Source organism: Labrus mixtus, chromosome 8 (genome assembly GCF_963584025.1).
Source record: "Labrus mixtus chromosome 8, fLabMix1.1, whole genome shotgun sequence".
Taxonomy (NCBI): domain Eukaryota; kingdom Metazoa; phylum Chordata; class Actinopteri; order Labriformes; family Labridae; genus Labrus; species Labrus mixtus.
Genome location: NC_083619.1, coordinates 17,954,787 through 17,972,736, shown reverse-complemented (window position 1 = coordinate 17,972,736; position 17,950 = coordinate 17,954,787). Strand labels below are relative to the sequence as shown.

Below are 17,950 nucleotides of genomic sequence, written 5' to 3'. Positions count from 1 at the left end.
TATGGTAATACACTAGTACATAACCCTAATATTTACAGTGTGGTAATAAACTAGTATATAAACCTAATATTTACAGTGTGTGGTAATAAACTAGTACATAACCCTAATATTTACAGTGTGGTAATAAACTAGTATATAAACCTAATATTTACAGTGTATGGTAATAAACTAGTATTGGTTGATCAAATATAATAATTTTCATTAAAATTAAAGAGTATCCTGCTGAGTCTACAACGTACATATTTCACAGTAAAGTAAATACTGGGTTAAATGTATTTATTAGTAAATGAAGGTGGATCATTCATAATATTGTCCCCCTTGTGAGAAAAAAAAAACCCCTATGTTGTTATTTCGCATTTACGATTGTTATGTCGACCTCGGTATTTTTGGGCCTTTCGCCTTGCCGTAGTTCTTTCGTCGAACGACTTGCTGGGAAATGTAGTGCAGCGGAAGACACGTGGGGCGCTCCGTTGCCGACTTGCCGTTCATCTCATCGTTGTGAGTTTGCGGAAACATGGCGGGCATGGAGTTGCTGTCCGATCAGGGATACCGTTTAGACGGAAGAAAAGCCACCGAGCTGCGGAAGTTTCAGGCCCGTATGGGAGTGTTCGCTCAGGCTGACGGCTCCGCGTACTTAGAGCAGGGAAACACCAAAGCGCTGGCTGTGGTGTACGGTCCACATGAAGTAAGTAACAGGGATGAAGGGTGCGGGAAGACAAGCATGACTTACCAGCAGCAACCATGTTTAAATATTTAAGAGTAAGAAAGTCTTCATTAGCTTAGAATATACACATATTTTGTAATGATTTGTTTTTATCTTGTGTATCCCTGTTAATCCAGAGAGAACAGACATGCAGAGTGTCTTTGACTTGGATGGTCCAGTGTATGTTCTGAACACTAAAAAAACAACATTATTTTGCATCATTGGATCTATTTAAGGGTTAATCAGATTGAGAGTGAAGGTCAATTAAAGTGAAAATACTCCCACAACAGATAAATCAAGTCGAAATTGAATCTAAATCTCACGTATATAAATGCTTTCAAAGTTGTTGTTTTTTCATGTTTGTTTACATTTCTAGGCCACAGATGCAGCAGGATAAAAGCCCTGAATCTGCTATTTGACACTTGTAACTGCTAATTACTATCTAACTATATTCAACTTCTTCAGAGTTATATTGAATTCATGTTGCACTGACATGTGTTGAAATGTGTGTCAGTGCACATTTCAACAATGTTCTCCCCTAAATTGCCAACTGCAATCTTAGCAAAAAGACTGAACGCTCCTTTTTCACACGATATACATTTGTATAGTTATTGCTGCGCTCTTTCATCAGATCACATTAGATATTGCAGTATCGGTCTGGCCCTGCACTTCTATTAGGAAAATCAAGTAAAGGTTGATTGACACATTAGACTTTTGGAGATAAAGTGCTTGTTGTCCCATAGATGCGAGGTTCACGCAGCCGGACTCGCCACGATCGAGCGATCATCAACTGTCAGTACAGCATGGCCACCTTCAGCACAGCAGAGAGGAAGAGACGGCCGCACGGAGACCGCAAGTCTACTGAAATGAGCCTCCACCTGAAGCAAACCTTTGAGGCTGCAGTGATGACCCAGCTCTACCCGCGCTCTCAGATCGACATCTATGTCAAGGTTAATATTGGACACTGAGAGGTGGGGTGGGGTGTTAGAGTTACCATTTTGGGGAGAGAAAAAAAAGAAGCTAATTTACGAAATGTCTCTCCAAACAGATTTTGCAGTCAGATGGAGGCAACTACAGCGTGTGTGTGAATGCTGCCACCCTGGCTGTGATCGACGCCGGCATCCCCATGCGCGACTATGTGTGCGCCTGTACGGTCGGGTTCGTGGATGAGACGCCGCTTGCTGACCTTTGTCACGCAGAGGAAAGTGGAGGCATGAGCTCTCTGGCTTTAGCGTTGCTTCCCCGAGGCGGACAGATCGCTCTGCTGCAGATGGACGCCAGGCTGCATCAGGATCACTTAGAGACTCTGATTGAAGCTGCCATGACAGCTTGTAAAGGTGTGAGCAAGGTGCTGGATGAAGTGGTGCGACAACATCTCCAAGAAGTTTCTGTGCTGTCAGGAGAGTGATGCTGGGAGGACGAGCGGACGTCAGACCTGAAACAGCTATTGGACTGATTCAGGAGGGACGATTGTAAAATTTGTATTCATTAAGGTTGTTTTATTTTGTAAAAAAAAAATAAAGACTGTAAAACAATAAGTATTTCAACTCTGCTTTATTTTTGTGATAATTGTGTGATTGTGAACAATTTATATAAGTATTTCAAGTTTCTGTCCTAAATCTTCATGCAAACTAAAGGATTGCAACATTAAAAAATGCACTGAAACCAAAGATGCAAAGATGTAAATATGTGTGTAATTCACTATTGTTTGTAAATGGTAATAAAACGGATGTTATACCCTCCATTCATCCATTATCTATACCGCTTTTCCCGTTTGGAGTCGCCGGGGCTGGAGCCAATCCCAGCAGGGCAAGGGCACAGGGATATACATTACTTCAGACCTTATGTCTGTATAAATTGTGTGAGAAACAGCTTCTATTAAGTCTTGGAGTTTGCTTTTTTAAAGTTCAATACCTAATGGTTTATGGCAATTAAGAGCAGATGAGAAATTGCAACACATTAAGAGCTTATATTTGGATACAACCATAGTCTAAATATTATAAAACTGATATTACCATAATATATGTAAAATCCTTAAAAAATGTAAGTTTAATTTTCCCCATTATTATTATTATTATTATTACTTGTAATTTTTACATTTCCTTTTTGTGCTGTTTTTAATCTCACTTTTATTTTTTATTTGCTTTCTGACCGGAAGTCGATCCGCCGCGTTAACGTTCCCGCAGGAACAAGGAAATAGGTTTAACAGCGGCTGCTGTGAACAAGCCCCACCTCTGCAGGTGGATGTGAGCCGCTGAACACTGGGAAGAGGTATGTTTTAAATCATTTTAAGTAGAAATATTTGAGGATTCACTGCGTAGTTATGACATCATGCATCAGATTTAACAGAGAACGACGGTCTATAACATTTTACCATCTCGCTGAGCAAGCGAGGCGGCTAGCAGCCAGCTAACCACATCTGTCAACATATGAAGTGACAAAGGGTTACAGAAAACACGATCCTCAAGTCTGTGAGCTGAAACATCCATACAATGTTTTCATATGTAGACAAAATCATAAGCTATCTTGTGGTTCCTCCCCTCAGTTATATTTAATGTTTGATATTACAAAGAACTGTGTGTGTGTGTGTGTGTGTGTGTGTGTGTGTGTGTGTGTGTGTGTGTGTGTGTGTGTGTGTGTGTGTGTGTGTGTGTGTGTGTGTGTGTGTGTGTGTGTGTGTGTGTGTGTGTGTGTGTGTGTGTGTGTGTGTGTGTGTGTGTGTGTGTGTGTGTGTGTGTGTGTGTGTGTGTGTGTGTTGCCTTCAGGATCCAGTGTATCCAGGCGTTATACTGTTATAACTGACCACAACATGGGACTGCTGTCTGATCCAAACAGAAGACGGGCTTTGACCAGCCTGCTAACTCGACTCAATGCCCCAATCTGGTGAGTTTTCAGTCACGGAAAGTTTAAATATCAAACTGTGATAAATACTGTCTCCCCCCCCCCCCTTAATTTATTGCAGCACCAAAATGTACAACATCACTTGTCATTATTTCCATTCCTTTGTCTCAGTGTGGTCTGCTACATGGCGGGTGTGGCCTGGTTCATGGGTTTGGCCTTTGAGCCGTTCACCCTGCGGACGTACATGTCAGAGAACGCCATGGGCTCGACCATGGTGGAGGAGCGCTTTCCGTCAGGGGAGAGGGCGCTGGCCACGGGCAGAGAGTTCTCCGCTCATAAGAAGAAAGCAGGGTGAGCAGTGCAACGCTAGGAAGAAAAGAGATACAGCATTAATAAAAAAAAAAAAAAATCTGTTTACAATCACATCGTTTGTTAATGATAAATGTTGTTCAAGGGCGTTGAGGGGTTTTGTACTGAGTCTTGATACACATTATTTTAACGTTTTCTAGCTCTCTTTCTTAATATTTGTCCCTTTTTTTAGCAAGTTTAATGCAACCACTTTTTCTCTGCAGTGGAATGCCAGTGGATTGGCTGGTGAAGACCATGAAGGATCGAGGCCTGGAGGTGTTTACCCAGCGTTTCTCTCGCACTCTGCCCTTCCCTGATGAAAACAAAGAGCGATATGTACGTTTGTGGTTGAATAATTAGCAATTTGTTGGATTAGAGACTGGCTGGTTTGAACTGGAAAATATTTGAACCCATATTCCCTTTGCTGATCTTTGTCTTACTCCTCCTTTTCCTTAGATGGTAAAAGGCACAAATGTATACGGGATCCTTCGGGCCCCCAGAGCTCCACGGACTGAAGCCCTGGTACTCAGTGCCCCGTGCACCCCAGGCGATAACAACAACCAGGCAGTGGGGCTGCTACTGGGCCTGGCACAATACTTCAGGAGTGAGTAGAGGATACAAAAACTTTCTCCACCCTGAAATGAAATGTTTTACATGTTATAATGGCCGCTGTGTGTGTGTGTCCCTGAACAGATCAGGTTTACTGGGCCAAGGACATCATCTTCCTTGTTAATGAGCATGATCTGATTGGTATGCAAGCCTGGCTGGAAGCTTACCACCACACCAATACTACAGGTAAGAACCAGCATTCAGCAGGTTTTAAAACACATCAACAAAAATCCTTGAAGATCTTGTAATTTTTGTTCAAATCTTAGTAGTCTGCACAGTTTATGCAAAACTCCTAAATTCTTCAGTCGGGTTGTCTTCTGTGATGGTGAATCCAGGTATGGATTGGTCCCCACTTCAAGGCCGGGGTGGTTCAATTCAGGCAGCTCTGTCCCTTGAGCTCAGCAGCGATGTCATCACCAGCTTGGACCTGGTACTGGAAGGACTAAACGGCCAGCTTCCCAACCTTGATTTAGCCAATCTCTTTTATGCCTTCTGCCAGAAGATAGGGGTCCTCTGCACCATCCAGGGCAAGGTGAAAACTCGTAATGAGATCGCTCCAAATCCCGAGGCTTTCAAGGTCCAGGTTTAAGTTTTAATGAAACTTTTCTCTGTGTATGTTTCTACAGCTGCAGAGGAATGACTGGGACAGCATTTCGGGCTACAGTCATTCAGTGCAGACGATGATGTTGATGGTGATGAAGCAGGCCAGTGGGCGGCCTTGGGGGGATCATGGCCTCTTCCTGCGATACCACATCGAGGCCGCCACCATCAAGGGCGTCAACAGCTTCCGTCAGTACAAAACTGACGCCACCACCATTGGAAGGTATTTAAATCAAATATTTCAGGTGCTTTTTTTTTTTTTTTTTTTTCCATTTCTGACCCTCGTAAAGAGACACTAAAATGCTGATTTTGTTTTGTCTAGGCTCCTGGAAGGAATGTATCGTAAGCTGAATAACCTCTTGGAGCGCTTGCACCAGTCCTACTTCTTCTACCTTATGCCGTCCCTCTCTCACTTTGTCTCCATCGGTTACTATATGCCAGCTTTCGGCCTGCTCGCTGTTATTCTGCTGCTTCGTGTATCCTTTGGAAATGGTTTTATTTTCAGTTGGATTAAATCTAAAATGTAGATGTTTATACGCAAATGATTCTCAGAATGTATGCAAATGTTCCCTGTTTGCAGCCCAGGTGATGGATTAAATGTTTGCAGGGGGGCTTATAACCATGTAATTGATCGGGCTTGCCCTTGACTGTGACACAGGCCTTAGATCTGTGGGTGCAGTTTTCGACTCCTCCACAAAGAACAGAAGATGGGATCGCTGACACTGAGCAGGTAAAACTCACACATTTAGACAAGCAGGACAATTCACTTATCTTGAGTCTATTAAATCACCCCTCTTACTTAATCGTCTTCCTCCCAGATGTCCAATCCAGGTGTGCTGTCGGTGTTGACTCCTCTGGTGATCAGCCATCTGACAGGTGTAGCTCTGTACGCGCTGCCCATCCGCTTTCAGGACATGGCTGTGGAACACTTCCCGGTGTCAGAGACCGAGGCTGTGGTCCTGACCGCTATTGCTGTGTACACTGCAGGACTCGCGTTGCCACACAACACACACAGGTAGCTTCTTACTCCTGCAACATTTGTGTTTTAACATTTGTGTTTTTTTTGTTCTTGTTATTGAATCATATTCACTATCTAGTGATTTGAAATTTCAGCTGACTCTCTAAGAAGAGTGTAATTCATTTACTATTTTATCCAATTTGTTTGTGACTTTTCTCAGAGATTATATCGTCCGAAGATGAACGCACTAACTATAGTAACATTGAGATTGAACAATGAATCTGAAACAACACAAGCTTTTGTGAACAGAATGAAAGCAGAGGACTCCTCAAGTTCCCACACTTTGTCTGACAGTGAAGTTCTCGTACACAGTCACATCAAGTATGACTTTCAGCCCCCTAAATCCTTAATTATTTCATATCACTTGTGCGCACATTATATTAAAAAATAAATTCTTACCACAAATGTTAATTTAATACTTACAAACTTGGACTTCTTCTATAGAGGTTTTTTCACAGGTTTGTGAAAGCTGCTGGAAAACAATAGTATTAGAAAATGTTCTATCATCGTGTTACAAGCTCATAGACTTTACCACCCCGACTTCATCCTGTTGTTTTTTTTTAATAACTAGCTGGATAGCTTTTAGTAGAGACCAAGAGCAAAGCTAGTACCGTGTTCCACCTTGGAAGCACTGTGATGCAGGAGAATGAGAATTTCTTGCTGTTTGTCGAAGGCTCTTGTCAGGTGAGGGGACGGAGCAGGGCTGGAAAATCCTCAAGCTGGTCGCTGTGTTGTACCTTGCCGTTCTGCTGGGATGCACCGCCCTCATCAACTTCTCCCTCGGCTTCATCCTGGCGCTCAACCTGGTGCCCATAGCTGCCTTCATCACACCCGACGTACCAAAGTAAGACACCTGCACACACACACACATTGTAGCCACGTGATTGACACAGGAAATCAAAACCTCACTCTTCTTCTTCTTGCCTTAGGGTCCTTTCTGCCTTCATTCTGGTCGTCCTCAGCCCGGCCTGCACGCTCCTCTTCTGCGTCTTTTTCTACCAAGAGCTGGTGGAGGTGCCCGTCAGCTTCCAGGACGGATGGGTGCTCTACCTGTCAGTCATCTCTCAGGGCATCTTAGACCACGTGCTGTACGGCTCTCTGGTTTACCCTCTCATAGCCCTGCTGGTCTATCCCTGCTGGCTGCTTTTCTGGAACATTCTCTTCTGGAAGTAAATGTCAGTTACACAGGACTACTGAAGGCTTTCATCGGAAGAAAAAAAAAAAACCCTCTGGTTTGTCTTGGAGAAATGTGAATGACAGACAAGTTAAATCTACTGGAGATGTTGGACAATAACAAGAATACATGTAGTTGTCCTGGAAGGAATGCCGTGACTCCCTTATTTTAGACATTTTGTTTCAGTTCATCTCAAAACATTGGGAAAATTCTGGTTCCTGACACACTAAGCAGAACGGACAATATGTGCGGAAGCGAAGAATGACCATGCTTGCATTTGACAAAAATGACAAAAATTGCTTCTATATAATGGGTTGATTATCTTGTTATATCAAGATAAAAAAAAAAACGAATTAACTCATGATCTTGAGTTGAAGGCAAACAGCAGTTCTCTGCTTCCATAGTTTTGTACTCCAGATCTCACTTCCAAACAGTTAAGAATACGAGGGATGTTTTATAAGTAAATATTAATATAAAGGTTGGGTTGCTTTTGATTCAAGGATTTATTTATGAATGTCTTTGTGGTACATGAAGAACATGACTGCACTGTTTAGTTTATTTCTCATCTTTTTGTTTGTCTTTGGATGGTGATGGATGACATGGCTGCTGAATGGATGAAACTCTCTGCTTTGTTTCGTCGTCTGCAGTTGTGTCTGTAAAACTGCACCTTTTGAACAAGCCATCACTACCGTTCATATTTTTATACTTGTTTTGATAACTTTCTTTGACATGTGTTCACTTCATATTTATAAATGCCAAAATAAAAAGTCAAACGAGAGTGCCTCCTATGTGTTGTCCTTGAGAGTAAAACTTCAAAAAAAAATGTTGCTCCATTCATGATCTTCACATGAGGGCATGGTTCAACCGTGTTTCCAATCAAAGTGAGGAATGTTGTGTCAGATGTATATAAAAACACTGATGATTTACTAAATATTCACGTCCCATATATTGAAAAGTGATCAGATGTCGAAACTGAGAAATGTCATTGTGTTTGGAAAATGTAATTAATATGATGCAGAGAACACGTTTCAAAAAAGTTGGGACGGGTTAATGTCTACCACCTCTTCTTTTAACAACACTCTGACGTGTTCAGGAACCTGGTGAGACACGTTTCTATCATTTTGACATTTTAATCACGTATGTGAGATTTGAGCTGCTCCACAGTCCAGGGTCAACTTTGAAACATTTGACTCTTTATAATGCAGCAAACATTTCAATGGGTGACAAGTCAGACTGCAAGAAGGCCAGTTTAGCATCCAAACTCGCCCTGCTGTTGTTATACATGCAGAATGAGGTTTGTCTTTGTCTTACTAAAATAACAAATGCCTTTCCAGAAAAAATAATATTGTCTGTTAGGCAGTGTATGTTTATCCACACCTGTATACAGGGTTCAGTGTTAACAGTGCTTCAAAATATCATTGTTACCTTTGCCATGTGCACTAATGCACCATCACTGATGCTGACCTTTGAGCTGTGCACTGATATCAAACCAGATGGTCCTTCTCCTCTTCAGGAGACCGGTTTGTTTTTTTGGAAGTGTTCCTGATGAGATCCACTACAGAATCATGTCTGTTTTCTTTTATGTGGCGCCATCTGGAGGGTCCCAAGATCACAGCATTCCAAAATAGTTTTTAAATCCTTGTCCCCTGCATACATAGATTTCTTTCAATCCTTTCATGATATTATGAACTGTAGAGGATTATGCCAGCACAGTCTTTCACAGAGGGGTGAACCCCTGTCCATATTTACTTTCTGAAGACTCAGCCTCTCTGGGATGTTCTTTTTAAAACTAAATCATGTTAACCTATAACAGTTTACTTCATTAACAGTTCAATGTTTAATCTTTTTTTCAATCATTTCACAACTTTTTCAGTTCTTTTGTTTCCACTGTCTCAACTTTTTGGCATCAAATTTAAAATGTACCTTTTATTTCCCAAGAAACACATTTCTAAATTCCAAGATTTGACATCTGCTCTGTTCTATCTTTAACCAGGGTTTTAAATGTAATACAAATATTCCTTATGTGTTTTTATTTACATTTGATACAACATCCCAACTGATTTGGAAACGGTGTTATACACAGAAATGACGTACCAAGGATTTCAGAGTAAAAATCATGTTTGAAATTTACGTCGAGTCACGTTTTACAAATACCAACCTTTTTTTTTTTTTTTTTTTTTCATACTGATGTGCAAGCAACAATGTTTTTCAGGAAAGGCTTCATTTAACCTGCTATGAAACTGGTTTTCTGTTTGTTACATCTGCAAAGGAGTTGAGTACATCTATTGACCATTCATATTTATCTTAAGTTGGTCCATCTTTGCACAATAACCTGAAATCATTTAACTTCCTGATGCAGTGCTTTTGTCAGTGTGGATACTACACTCCAGAGGTCAAGAGGTGAGGGGCTTTTTAAAGCTGCCGGCTTAAAACCAGGAATATTAAAATCATTTTTTTCCTCCCTGTGTATCCCAGAAAAACACCCAGAGACTGGATTTGTTAAGTTCCATTATGTTTATTCAGCTAATGCATCTTTTTTACAGTCGTATGTACTGAAAACAGGTCATTCCTTTGCTGTCACAGCTGAGAGGAAACTGAGTCAAATTAGATCAACTGCTAAAATGTACATCAATTACTCAATGCATCTTGTTAAAAATAAAACACTTAATACAATGATATAAAAAAATAAAAGCACTTGACAACCCTGTAAACGTGACAACTCGTCTCTTCTCAGCCAGAGCTTCTGACATGACTTTGGCACCAACAGATGACGCACGGACACACACACACACACACACGCAGGGAGCAGGGTATTGCACAAGGCTTCACCTTTTCTTTCACTTCACAGTTACACAAACTGAAAGTCCCTCTTTTTTTTTTTTTTTTTTCCCAATCAAAAAGTTTCAGAACTTACATCACGTCTGTCTCCCCTAAAATAAATATCAGGCCGTCTGTGTCGTTCTCAGCACACACACAAACACACACACACGCCCTGTAAAATAAATAACAAAGAGGTCAGTCCAAAAGTATGTCATGGTCATGTCCATAGAGATGTGACGCTCTCTGTCTGCAGTTTGCGGTCTGATCCTCGGCCAGTGCAGCTCTGCGTCATGCTACAGTGCTTCAAACGCTCCGGTCGTCAGCAGCCAGACAGCTGTCAGAGGACTCTCAGTGCACTCGACAGGCTTTATGTGAGTATTTGTCAACATGTAAGAGGCAGATTTAGCATCTTCCCTGTGTGTGTATTTGTGAGTATGTGCGTGTGTAAGTGAGTGAGATGAGACATGTCAAGAGGACAGCGATGATGGGCAGTCAGCTGCTGCTTAATCCAGACTCCCCTCGGTCCTCCCTCCTCCCTTTCTCCTGTGAGGGAACATAAGACATAAAGAGGTTTTCACTAAAGGGAATGGACCTGAGGAGTATTGACTGACTTGTGGTATTATGTAGTACCTGATGGATGTGTGTGTCAGGTCTGGCTGTGGCGCAGATTTCGCAGCCGGGACGTGACGGCTTGTTGATGAAAGTGCATGAGGGACAAGCCCACTCTGTCTGCTGAGAGGGAACAAGTAGTGAAACTATTTTGAAACTTATATTTCAAAGACAGGCAACATTCAGAAACATTTTTTTTTATCTCTATGAAGCCTTCTATTAGCTGTGTGTGATGTGTTCACAGAAACTTTTAAGAGATTCACAAGTTATACTTCTAAAATGATCACAAACATTTAAAGATTTAGAAACAAAGTGGATCTTCATTGTGTACATTGTTTTTTTTTTTTATTTGACCAACACCTTAGAGTTCTAACATACCTGTGTTTTACTGGCTTTGTTTGTGGGATCATTCAGCTGCAGATTCTCAATGTCCAGAACATCTATGATGTCACCCGTCCTCTCGTTTCCACCACTCGTGCTGCCTGAAGTTACACAAAACAAAAAATACAAAAGTTCATGAAGTCATGCATTCTTCAACTTAAATGTAGTATTTACAATTAGTCTGGAAGTATTTGTAAAGTCTCTTCTGGGATTTCTGCTGCTCTTGAACACACACAATTTGCTGCAGATCAATGACTAGAAGGCCAAGTGTGTGCAGGGATAAACGACGTAGAGGAGGAATGCAAGTTTTACAGATTTTTTTAAATAAATGTTTTTACAAAAAGTCAGAAAATAATATAAATCATAAAAAATAAACCTCATTGATTAAGTCCTTTGTGTTTACTAAAAGATGTATAAATCACAGGAAAGAAAAACATATAGTCTAGTGCACTGTAAGAGCATATTTCTTACACTTTGGGGATTTTATCTATTTAAGGCCTATTTAAGTTCACACATTCATAACTATTATGAACTGACTGAAGTGTGAGGGCCACACACCAGGCAGTTACTGTCACTCATTCCTCCACTTTTCATAAGCGAGGCAGCACTTTAACATCATCAGTTTAAGATTACAGAAGAAAAAAACCTGCGACACAACTGCCACATTTAAGATGCTCACCCTGCTTGTTGTGGGTAAGCCTAGAGGGCAGGGTGCTGTAGCCCCTCCAGTCTTGGGAGGTGGGACCGTTGCCTGGTGGGAGGGGTGGGGCGAGGAGGGCGCTCTCCAGGTCCTGCTGGAACAGCTGGCGGGTAATGCGGGCCTGTCGGGCAGAGATCAGGTAGAGGTACGCCGTGTCGCCGTCCTTCTGCACCCCGTAGGAGGCCAGTGACCTCGGCTCGGTGCACAAACACTGACCAATCACCCAACGCTGCACGCGAGGATGGAAACCGTACTCGAGGAACACCTGCAGAACGAGAGCGGAGGGAGTCAGCCAGCCAAAAGAACAGCCACTGCAGCCTCTTAATAATGATCATTTTCTAACCTGTTGCTTGAGTGCAGCCACCGTCATGTAAGGAAAGACTTTAACTGTGACACAACAGGAAGACGAAACATCCTCCACGACGACGGACAATCTGTAACACAGGTACAACACAGTAAGGTACACTTTGAATGTACTTTGAATCAGTCACAGGAACTTTGAGGGAGTCCTCATCATCTCTCACCTGATCTCTCCGTCGGCGTAGTTCTTCTCAGACAGTTGAATCGTCAGCGCTGCTTTCTGTCGGGCCAGTGCGGCGGCGTGCTGTGAAGCCGCCTGAGTGTCCCCTGCTTCGATCGCCCTGGCGAGTTCCAAGCACAACTCCTCTAAAAAAAAAAAAAAAAAAAAAGAGCCAGCAGTCAAAAGATGACATTTTTAGAGCACGTCCTGAACAGGGAGAGGGGAGAACCAAATGGCAGTAAACAGAGATACACACCAGTGAGCGGCAGCGAGGCGGAGCTCCACTGCTCTGTAGCGGCTGCCGTGCTGATGTGTCTGCTGTCGGATTCACATGTGTTGATATTTGCGACTGTCAGAGGAGAGGAGAAGAACTTTGTTGCAAAAGTGCTCCAAGGGTGTGATTGTCAGCAACACAATTTAATAGAACGCTGTGGTAACAGAAGTGTTTTCATTTCACTGACACGCTTCTAGTATCTCCCCGTGTGCATTTAATTCACACAAATAACAATCAAACTGTCAAAGTACATCATAATATGTATAATTCAGCTTGCAACAAATAATCTACATACAAAGATTCTTGTAGCAACTATGGCACGCTAAAGGAGACTTCACATCCTCCAAGCAGCCCCCTTAGTAACTTGTTTTAGCCCTAAATTGAGTCTAAATGTCATGTCGTTTTACAGAAGCTGCATCAACTGTGTTTTAACTCAAACAGACAGAAATGAAAAGCAGAAACTTCTTCAGGTACTATTCTTCTGGTCGAGTAATTTTGACTGTGAGGACTTGACTCAGTCCTCTAAAGCCTTACTTGTTGTAAATGTTCAAACACTTTCTTTATCCTCCATGTCATGCTGTGTTGCTATTCTATGTTGTTCAATTGATTTTCACATCATGACAAATAGCACAGAGACAGATAGGGACACGTGTCTATCTGATGGTTACACTATTAAGGAGAAACAAACCAGTTGCAAAAAGAATAAACCCTACAGATAAAATGAAAACATTTTTGGTGGACGCAGATTTGCAGACACTGTCATTTAAATCTCAGCGACACAACTGAGAAACAAAAATATTAAAATCTACAGATGTGGAGTTTAGTTTGTCTGATTTTATCCAAAAATATTGAGTATATACGCATACCCTATTTTAAATTGTTCCCTCCATGACATCACAAAGGGTAGTAACCCCTCCCCCAGGTGGGTGACACTCCAGCAGTTGGGTCTTGGAGTCTGCCTTCTCGTTGTAAACATTTGGGCATGGTGCAAGAAAGCCCAAGCCACACCCCCTTCCAGAGGGGCGTGGTCAGCCACAGCTCATTTGCATTTAAAGCTACAGACACAGAAACAGCCTGTTCTGAGCAGGGCTGAGATAGGGGGGTTTATAGACATGATCAAATACAGGATCAGAGTGGATTTTTGACAAGAAACTTCACAGACATGTTTTGAGGAGCTCTGACACTTTAAACTGGTGGGAAAGGATATGTGGCATTTAATATGTGACATCATCTAATGTTTATCTCATCCCTCGGACCAGAAAACACAGAGACAGGTGGAAAGGCAGGTTCAGGGACTAAATACAACAGCGGTTAAACTGACCTCTGTGTGCCTCTCTTAGTGACGACATCACCACCGTGGCCCACTCCTCGGCTTCACGGTCGCAGCGGAAGTTGAAGCGGATGCAGTCGTGGGGCGGAGCAGCAAGACGCATCTCATGGCAGCGCGAAGATTTGACCTCATACTGCACCAGGCGCAGGTCAAACTCTGCAATGAACTGAAGGTGAACATTTAAAAAAGCTAGTCAGTATTAAAGGGCATGGCTCAAGAAAACTACTAAAAGAAAAATTTAAGAAAAATATAGAATTTTCAGTTTGAATGATCTGAAACCTAAAACATGCACAGTTTGAGTCTATATTTGCAAGTATCACAAGAGTGCAAAAACTAATTTCTTTACTGAATATTCAGCTAACTAACTTACTATTATTACCTTTTTGAAATGGAAGAACTCTGTGAAAAGTGACCATTCAAAGTGGCAAATATGGGTTTGTTGTATCAGCATCACAAGGTTAAAAAAAGATATCTAAAGAGTCACATTGAGAGGCTGACCAGGTGGATGTTTGACATTTCAACCTGAAATGTGTCTTACTTAGTTTCCTGTTGAGAACTCCACTGATCGTTTGTCTTAGTTGGAGTGTAGAGAAGCCAAATTCAATTCAGGGATTTGACAATAAAGCAGCATTCAGCCTTTGCAAAATCATCGTACAACACTGCTCAAACCCTTTTCTTACATTTGATGAATACGTCTTACACATGGAGACAAGAAAGTAATATTTCCATTCAGACTGAGAATAGAGTTTTACTAAACAGATTTGAAACTTAATCTGCTGTAAAAACATTCACTGTGGTGACTGAGAGAATCATTAGGGTGCTTTAGTCTGTTGTGCAGGGATTTGCCTCCTACCATAGTGTGTGTGTGTGTGTGTGTGTGTGTGTGTGTGTGTGTGTGTGTGTGTGTGTGTGTGTGTGTGTGTGTGTGAGTGCGTTTGTGTATGTGTGCCTGCGTGTGCGTGTGTGTAGTACACACTCATCTAAAACTGTGTGAGAAGAGTCTGCCAGCTCAGACAGCCGAGCTAAAAAGAAGCGGGGATCAAAGGGAAAGCGTGCAAATCAAGAAGCTTCTCCATCGTCAGGGGAGAATCTGTCTGACTGAGATTCTACAGAGATGAAAAGGCGATTCGGAGCGTGTCGGGTTTTTCGGGAGACTGCACAGTGTGTGAGTGAACTCGACAAACAAAAGGAAAAAATTTTGGGAGAGAAGTTAGGACGAGGTGAAAAAGGCAAAGTGCAACGGAGGGTCAACCCCAGGATATCTGATCAGCTGATGAATTGATCATTTACAAATGAATCTCTCAATGAATTGTGTTTTGCACAAAATTGCCAGGAAATATGAAAAGATACTTCCTTTTTAATTGCCAAAGTCTAGAATAGTCTGTTCAGTTTGGTTGTTAAATTCCACAAACCGAAAGCTTTCATTTGTCCATGTTCAACATTTCTGCTCAAAACAACCATAGATTGAAAAAGATCATTTAAATACATGCAGACTGACTTTCTGGGAACTGATCTGTTTGAGCTGTACCCGTATGCGAGTACATACTATACTACTCTCGTGTCCTGCATTGTTGACTACCTGACTGGCAGGCCACAGTATAGTACAACAGCGTGTGTGTCAGACAGAGCGGTCAGCAACACTGGGGCCCCACAGGGCACGGTCCTGTCTCCCTTCCTCTTCACCCTCACCACTGACTTTAACTACCACTCAAGAGTCCTGCCATCTTCAGACGTTCTCTGATGACTTGGCAGTGGTTGGATGTATCAGCACAGGTGGGAGACTTTGTGACATGGTGTGAGGAGAACCATCTCCAGCTCAACGTGGTAAAGACGAAGGAACTGGTTGTGGATTTGAGGCGGACAAAGGCACTACCGACCCGCGTTTCCATCCGGGGGGGGGGGGGGGGGTATGGACATTGGGGAGGACTACAAGTAGGGCTTGGAACCTTTGGGTGTCTAACGATTCGATCAGATTTCGATTCTTGGGATCACGATTCGATTGGGAATCTATTTTCGATTCATAATGATTCAAAGTCTATTTTTGAACTAGTAAATACTTCAGGATCTACTCCAGTCATCTGTGAGACTGGCTGAATTTCCTGCTGCTCCATTTGGCATTCTACTGAGTTAAAGAGCCTTAGCAGTCTTAGCACTTAGCAGGGAGTGGCTGATTTGCCCCCCCCCCCCCCCCCCCCCCCCCCAAAAAAAAACGAATTTTTATAATAAAATAAAATCGATTTTTGGAAGTTAGGAATCTATTTAAAATCTACAAAACATTGTTTTTCCCCCCACATCTAACTACGAGTACCTGGGGGAGTACTTAAATAAAAAACTGGACAGGGTGAAGAACACAGAGGCCGTCTACAAGAAGGGCCTGAGAAGGCTCCGTTCCTTTAACACTTGTATCACGATGCTGAGGATGTTCTAGGAGTCTATGGTGGCCAGTGCTGTCCTGTCTGCTGTTGGGGGCTGAGGGCAGCCGGCTGACGGGAACAGACTCAACAAACTCATCTGCAAGGCCAGTGATTGTAGTGGAGCTGGATTCTGACAGGATGCTGTCTAACTTACGCAGCATCCCAATGCCTACCGCCCTCTTCCTGACCTGCAGGCAATGCACAGAAGCACGTTCATGCATTTCTGATTCGGATTTGCCCTTTAAAGTTGTTCAACAAGCACATGTATTCAAAAAGAAATGATCCTCTAAGAGACCAAAACACGGTTGTTATTAATGCTCCCATCAACCAAGAAACCTTCAGCAGTGATCAAGTGAAGATCTGAGTGAAGACCTGAGCTTGTTACTGCTTAACAAACCATGTTTAGCTTTGTGGGAGCTCCATACACGCTTAAGTTGTGGTAAAGTTTCTGGGCTACAGCAGGCAGATACGCTTAGTTCTTCTTGAGCATTGGCTGCAAGCGAATGTGTTGGATACCAACGCTTCCTGTTACACTTACAACTGTTCTACATTTTTACATACTGTAATTATTGTCGGGTAAGGTCATGTAAGGTCAGTTTCTTATAGTTTCTGGGAGCCCTATGAAGCAGAGTTTGGAAAGGTTGGATTAAAGACCAGAGACAAACCTTTGATGGTACAGCAGTATGACGAACCCAACACTAAAATATTGAACTTCCTTTGTTAGTAGACTACTGACAGTCTAACTGCTGATCAAAACTATAAAAGAATTCCCCCCCCCCCCCCAGTGTGTCTTATAAATTTCACTCTGTAGTGGTTCCAGTAAGAATGAAATTGAAAGTGAAACTAAAAATCTCACCGCAAGAAAACAAAGTAGGCTGTTTCCTGTGTAAATGCTTACACAGGTGTTACACACAGTTGAGTGTGAAGCAAATCGAAAAGTAAAGTTTTACTTTTGCTGAACCATACTATGTTTGATATCTAATAAAGAAGAAATTTAGAATACTTTATCAGATGGTTTTGCATATCCGTATTCTTGAATTACATTGGTTGAATTCTGGATTATGTGATGCTGCATGCTGACTCTTAAAGCTTTCAATAAAATGGCCCGCACAGGCCTGCACGGGTATTTAACATGTTATATTATACAGTAAACTGGTTCGACTCGGACCCATGTCAAAGTGGCTAACGACAAAACCACCTCTAAACACACAGGTGTGTGTGTGTGTGTGTGTGTGTGTGTGTGTGTGTAACATCTCACCACACTGCGGTTTCCGCTCGTATCTCGCAGCGCCAATCGGAACTCTCCGGCCCGGCTCGGGTCCATGCTGAGCTGCAGCCGCAGAGCCTCGCTGCCGGCTCCGGGGAGGCACAATGGCCGGATCCCGGAATGACACACCGAGACCCGGACTGACATTAAAACAGTGCTGCAGCAAGCCGTAAGCGTGAGCCCGCCGCATGCTGTCTGTTGGGACGAGGCAGATACCGGGGCTGGAGGAGCCCAGCCTCCGGAGCTGAGTGCCATGTCGCTGACACCACGAGCGGGGTGAAGGTGTCGGAAGCCCCCGCGGCGGGTGGTGCTGCTACCCCGCTGCTTCTGTTTTCTTTATGA

The 17,950-nt window shown here is 42.6% G+C and overlaps 3 protein-coding genes across 5 annotated transcripts; 2 read left to right on the top strand and 1 right to left on the bottom strand.

Annotated features, from left to right (window-relative positions):
- The first annotated feature begins 476 nt into the window (after positions 1-476).
- exosc4 (exosome component 4) lies at positions 477-2,241 on the top strand. Its single transcript, XM_061044819.1, has 3 exons — positions 477-685; positions 1,447-1,653; positions 1,752-2,241. Exons 1-3 carry the CDS (start codon positions 515-517, stop codon positions 2,109-2,111), a joined length of 738 nt encoding a protein of 245 aa, XP_060900802.1. The 5' UTR covers positions 477-514; the 3' UTR covers positions 2,112-2,241.
- A 649-nt stretch (positions 2,242-2,890) lies between these two features.
- gpaa1 (glycosylphosphatidylinositol anchor attachment 1) lies at positions 2,891-8,071 on the top strand. Of its 2 annotated transcripts, XM_061044845.1 has the most exons (13): positions 2,891-2,974; positions 3,469-3,586; positions 3,716-3,895; positions 4,117-4,228; positions 4,349-4,496; positions 4,586-4,687; positions 4,837-5,033; positions 5,128-5,324; positions 5,424-5,577; positions 5,760-5,831; positions 5,920-6,116; positions 6,793-6,963; positions 7,049-8,071. In XM_061044845.1, exons 2-13 carry the CDS (start codon positions 3,513-3,515, stop codon positions 7,290-7,292), a joined length of 1,848 nt encoding a protein of 615 aa, XP_060900828.1. In that variant the 5' UTR covers positions 2,891-2,974; positions 3,469-3,512; the 3' UTR covers positions 7,293-8,071. The 2 variants fall into 2 exon arrangements, with proteins under 2 accessions (XP_060900828.1, XP_060900827.1); XM_061044844.1 differs by lacking the exon at positions 2,891-2,974 and having other exon boundaries at positions 3,422-3,586.
- Positions 8,072-9,788: 1,717 nt separating this feature from the next.
- Positions 9,789-17,888, bottom strand: LOC132979216 (ranBP-type and C3HC4-type zinc finger-containing protein 1-like). Of its 2 annotated transcripts, none has more exons than XM_061044817.1 (9): positions 17,600-17,888; positions 13,919-14,093; positions 12,580-12,672; positions 12,328-12,469; positions 12,147-12,237; positions 11,783-12,068; positions 11,101-11,204; positions 10,744-10,845; positions 9,789-10,656 (listed from the first exon to the last, which is right to left on the bottom strand). In XM_061044817.1, exons 1-9 carry the CDS (start codon positions 17,861-17,863, stop codon positions 10,606-10,608), a joined length of 1,308 nt encoding a protein of 435 aa, XP_060900800.1. In that variant the 5' UTR covers positions 17,864-17,888; the 3' UTR covers positions 9,789-10,605. The 2 variants fall into 2 exon arrangements, with proteins under 2 accessions (XP_060900800.1, XP_060900801.1); XM_061044818.1 differs by having other exon boundaries at positions 10,744-10,842.
- Positions 17,889-17,950: the final 62 nt, after the last annotated feature.

Bases quoted from the DNA above. Each gene is read 5' to 3' on its own strand.
- exosc4 (XM_061044819.1), top strand. From the start codon at position 515: ATGGCGGGCATGGAGTTGCTGTCCGATCAGGGATACCGTTTAGACGGA. The intron at 686-1,446 runs GTAAGTAACAGG...GTTGTCCCATAG, and splicing joins TGGTGTACGGTCCACATGAA to ATGCGAGGTTCACGCAGCCG. The intron at 1,654-1,751 runs GTTAATATTGGA...CTCTCCAAACAG, and splicing joins AGATCGACATCTATGTCAAG to ATTTTGCAGTCAGATGGAGG.
- gpaa1 (XM_061044845.1), top strand. From the start codon at position 3,513: ATGGGACTGCTGTCTGATCCAAACAGAAGACGGGCTTTGACCAGCCTG. The intron at 4,497-4,585 runs GTGAGTAGAGGA...GTCCCTGAACAG, and splicing joins CCTGGCACAATACTTCAGGA to ATCAGGTTTACTGGGCCAAG. The intron at 6,964-7,048 runs GTAAGACACCTG...TTCTTGCCTTAG, and splicing joins ATCACACCCGACGTACCAAA to GGTCCTTTCTGCCTTCATTC.
- LOC132979216 (XM_061044817.1), bottom strand. From the start codon at position 17,863: ATGGCACTCAGCTCCGGAGGCTGGGCTCCTCCAGCCCCGGTATCTGCC. The intron at 12,673-13,918 runs GTCAGTTTAACC...CTCCTCTGACAG, and splicing joins ACTAAGAGAGGCACACAGAG to TCGCAAATATCAACACATGT. The intron at 11,205-11,782 runs GTGAGCATCTTA...GTGTAACTTCAG, and splicing joins GCTTACCCACAACAAGCAGG to GCAGCACGAGTGGTGGAAAC.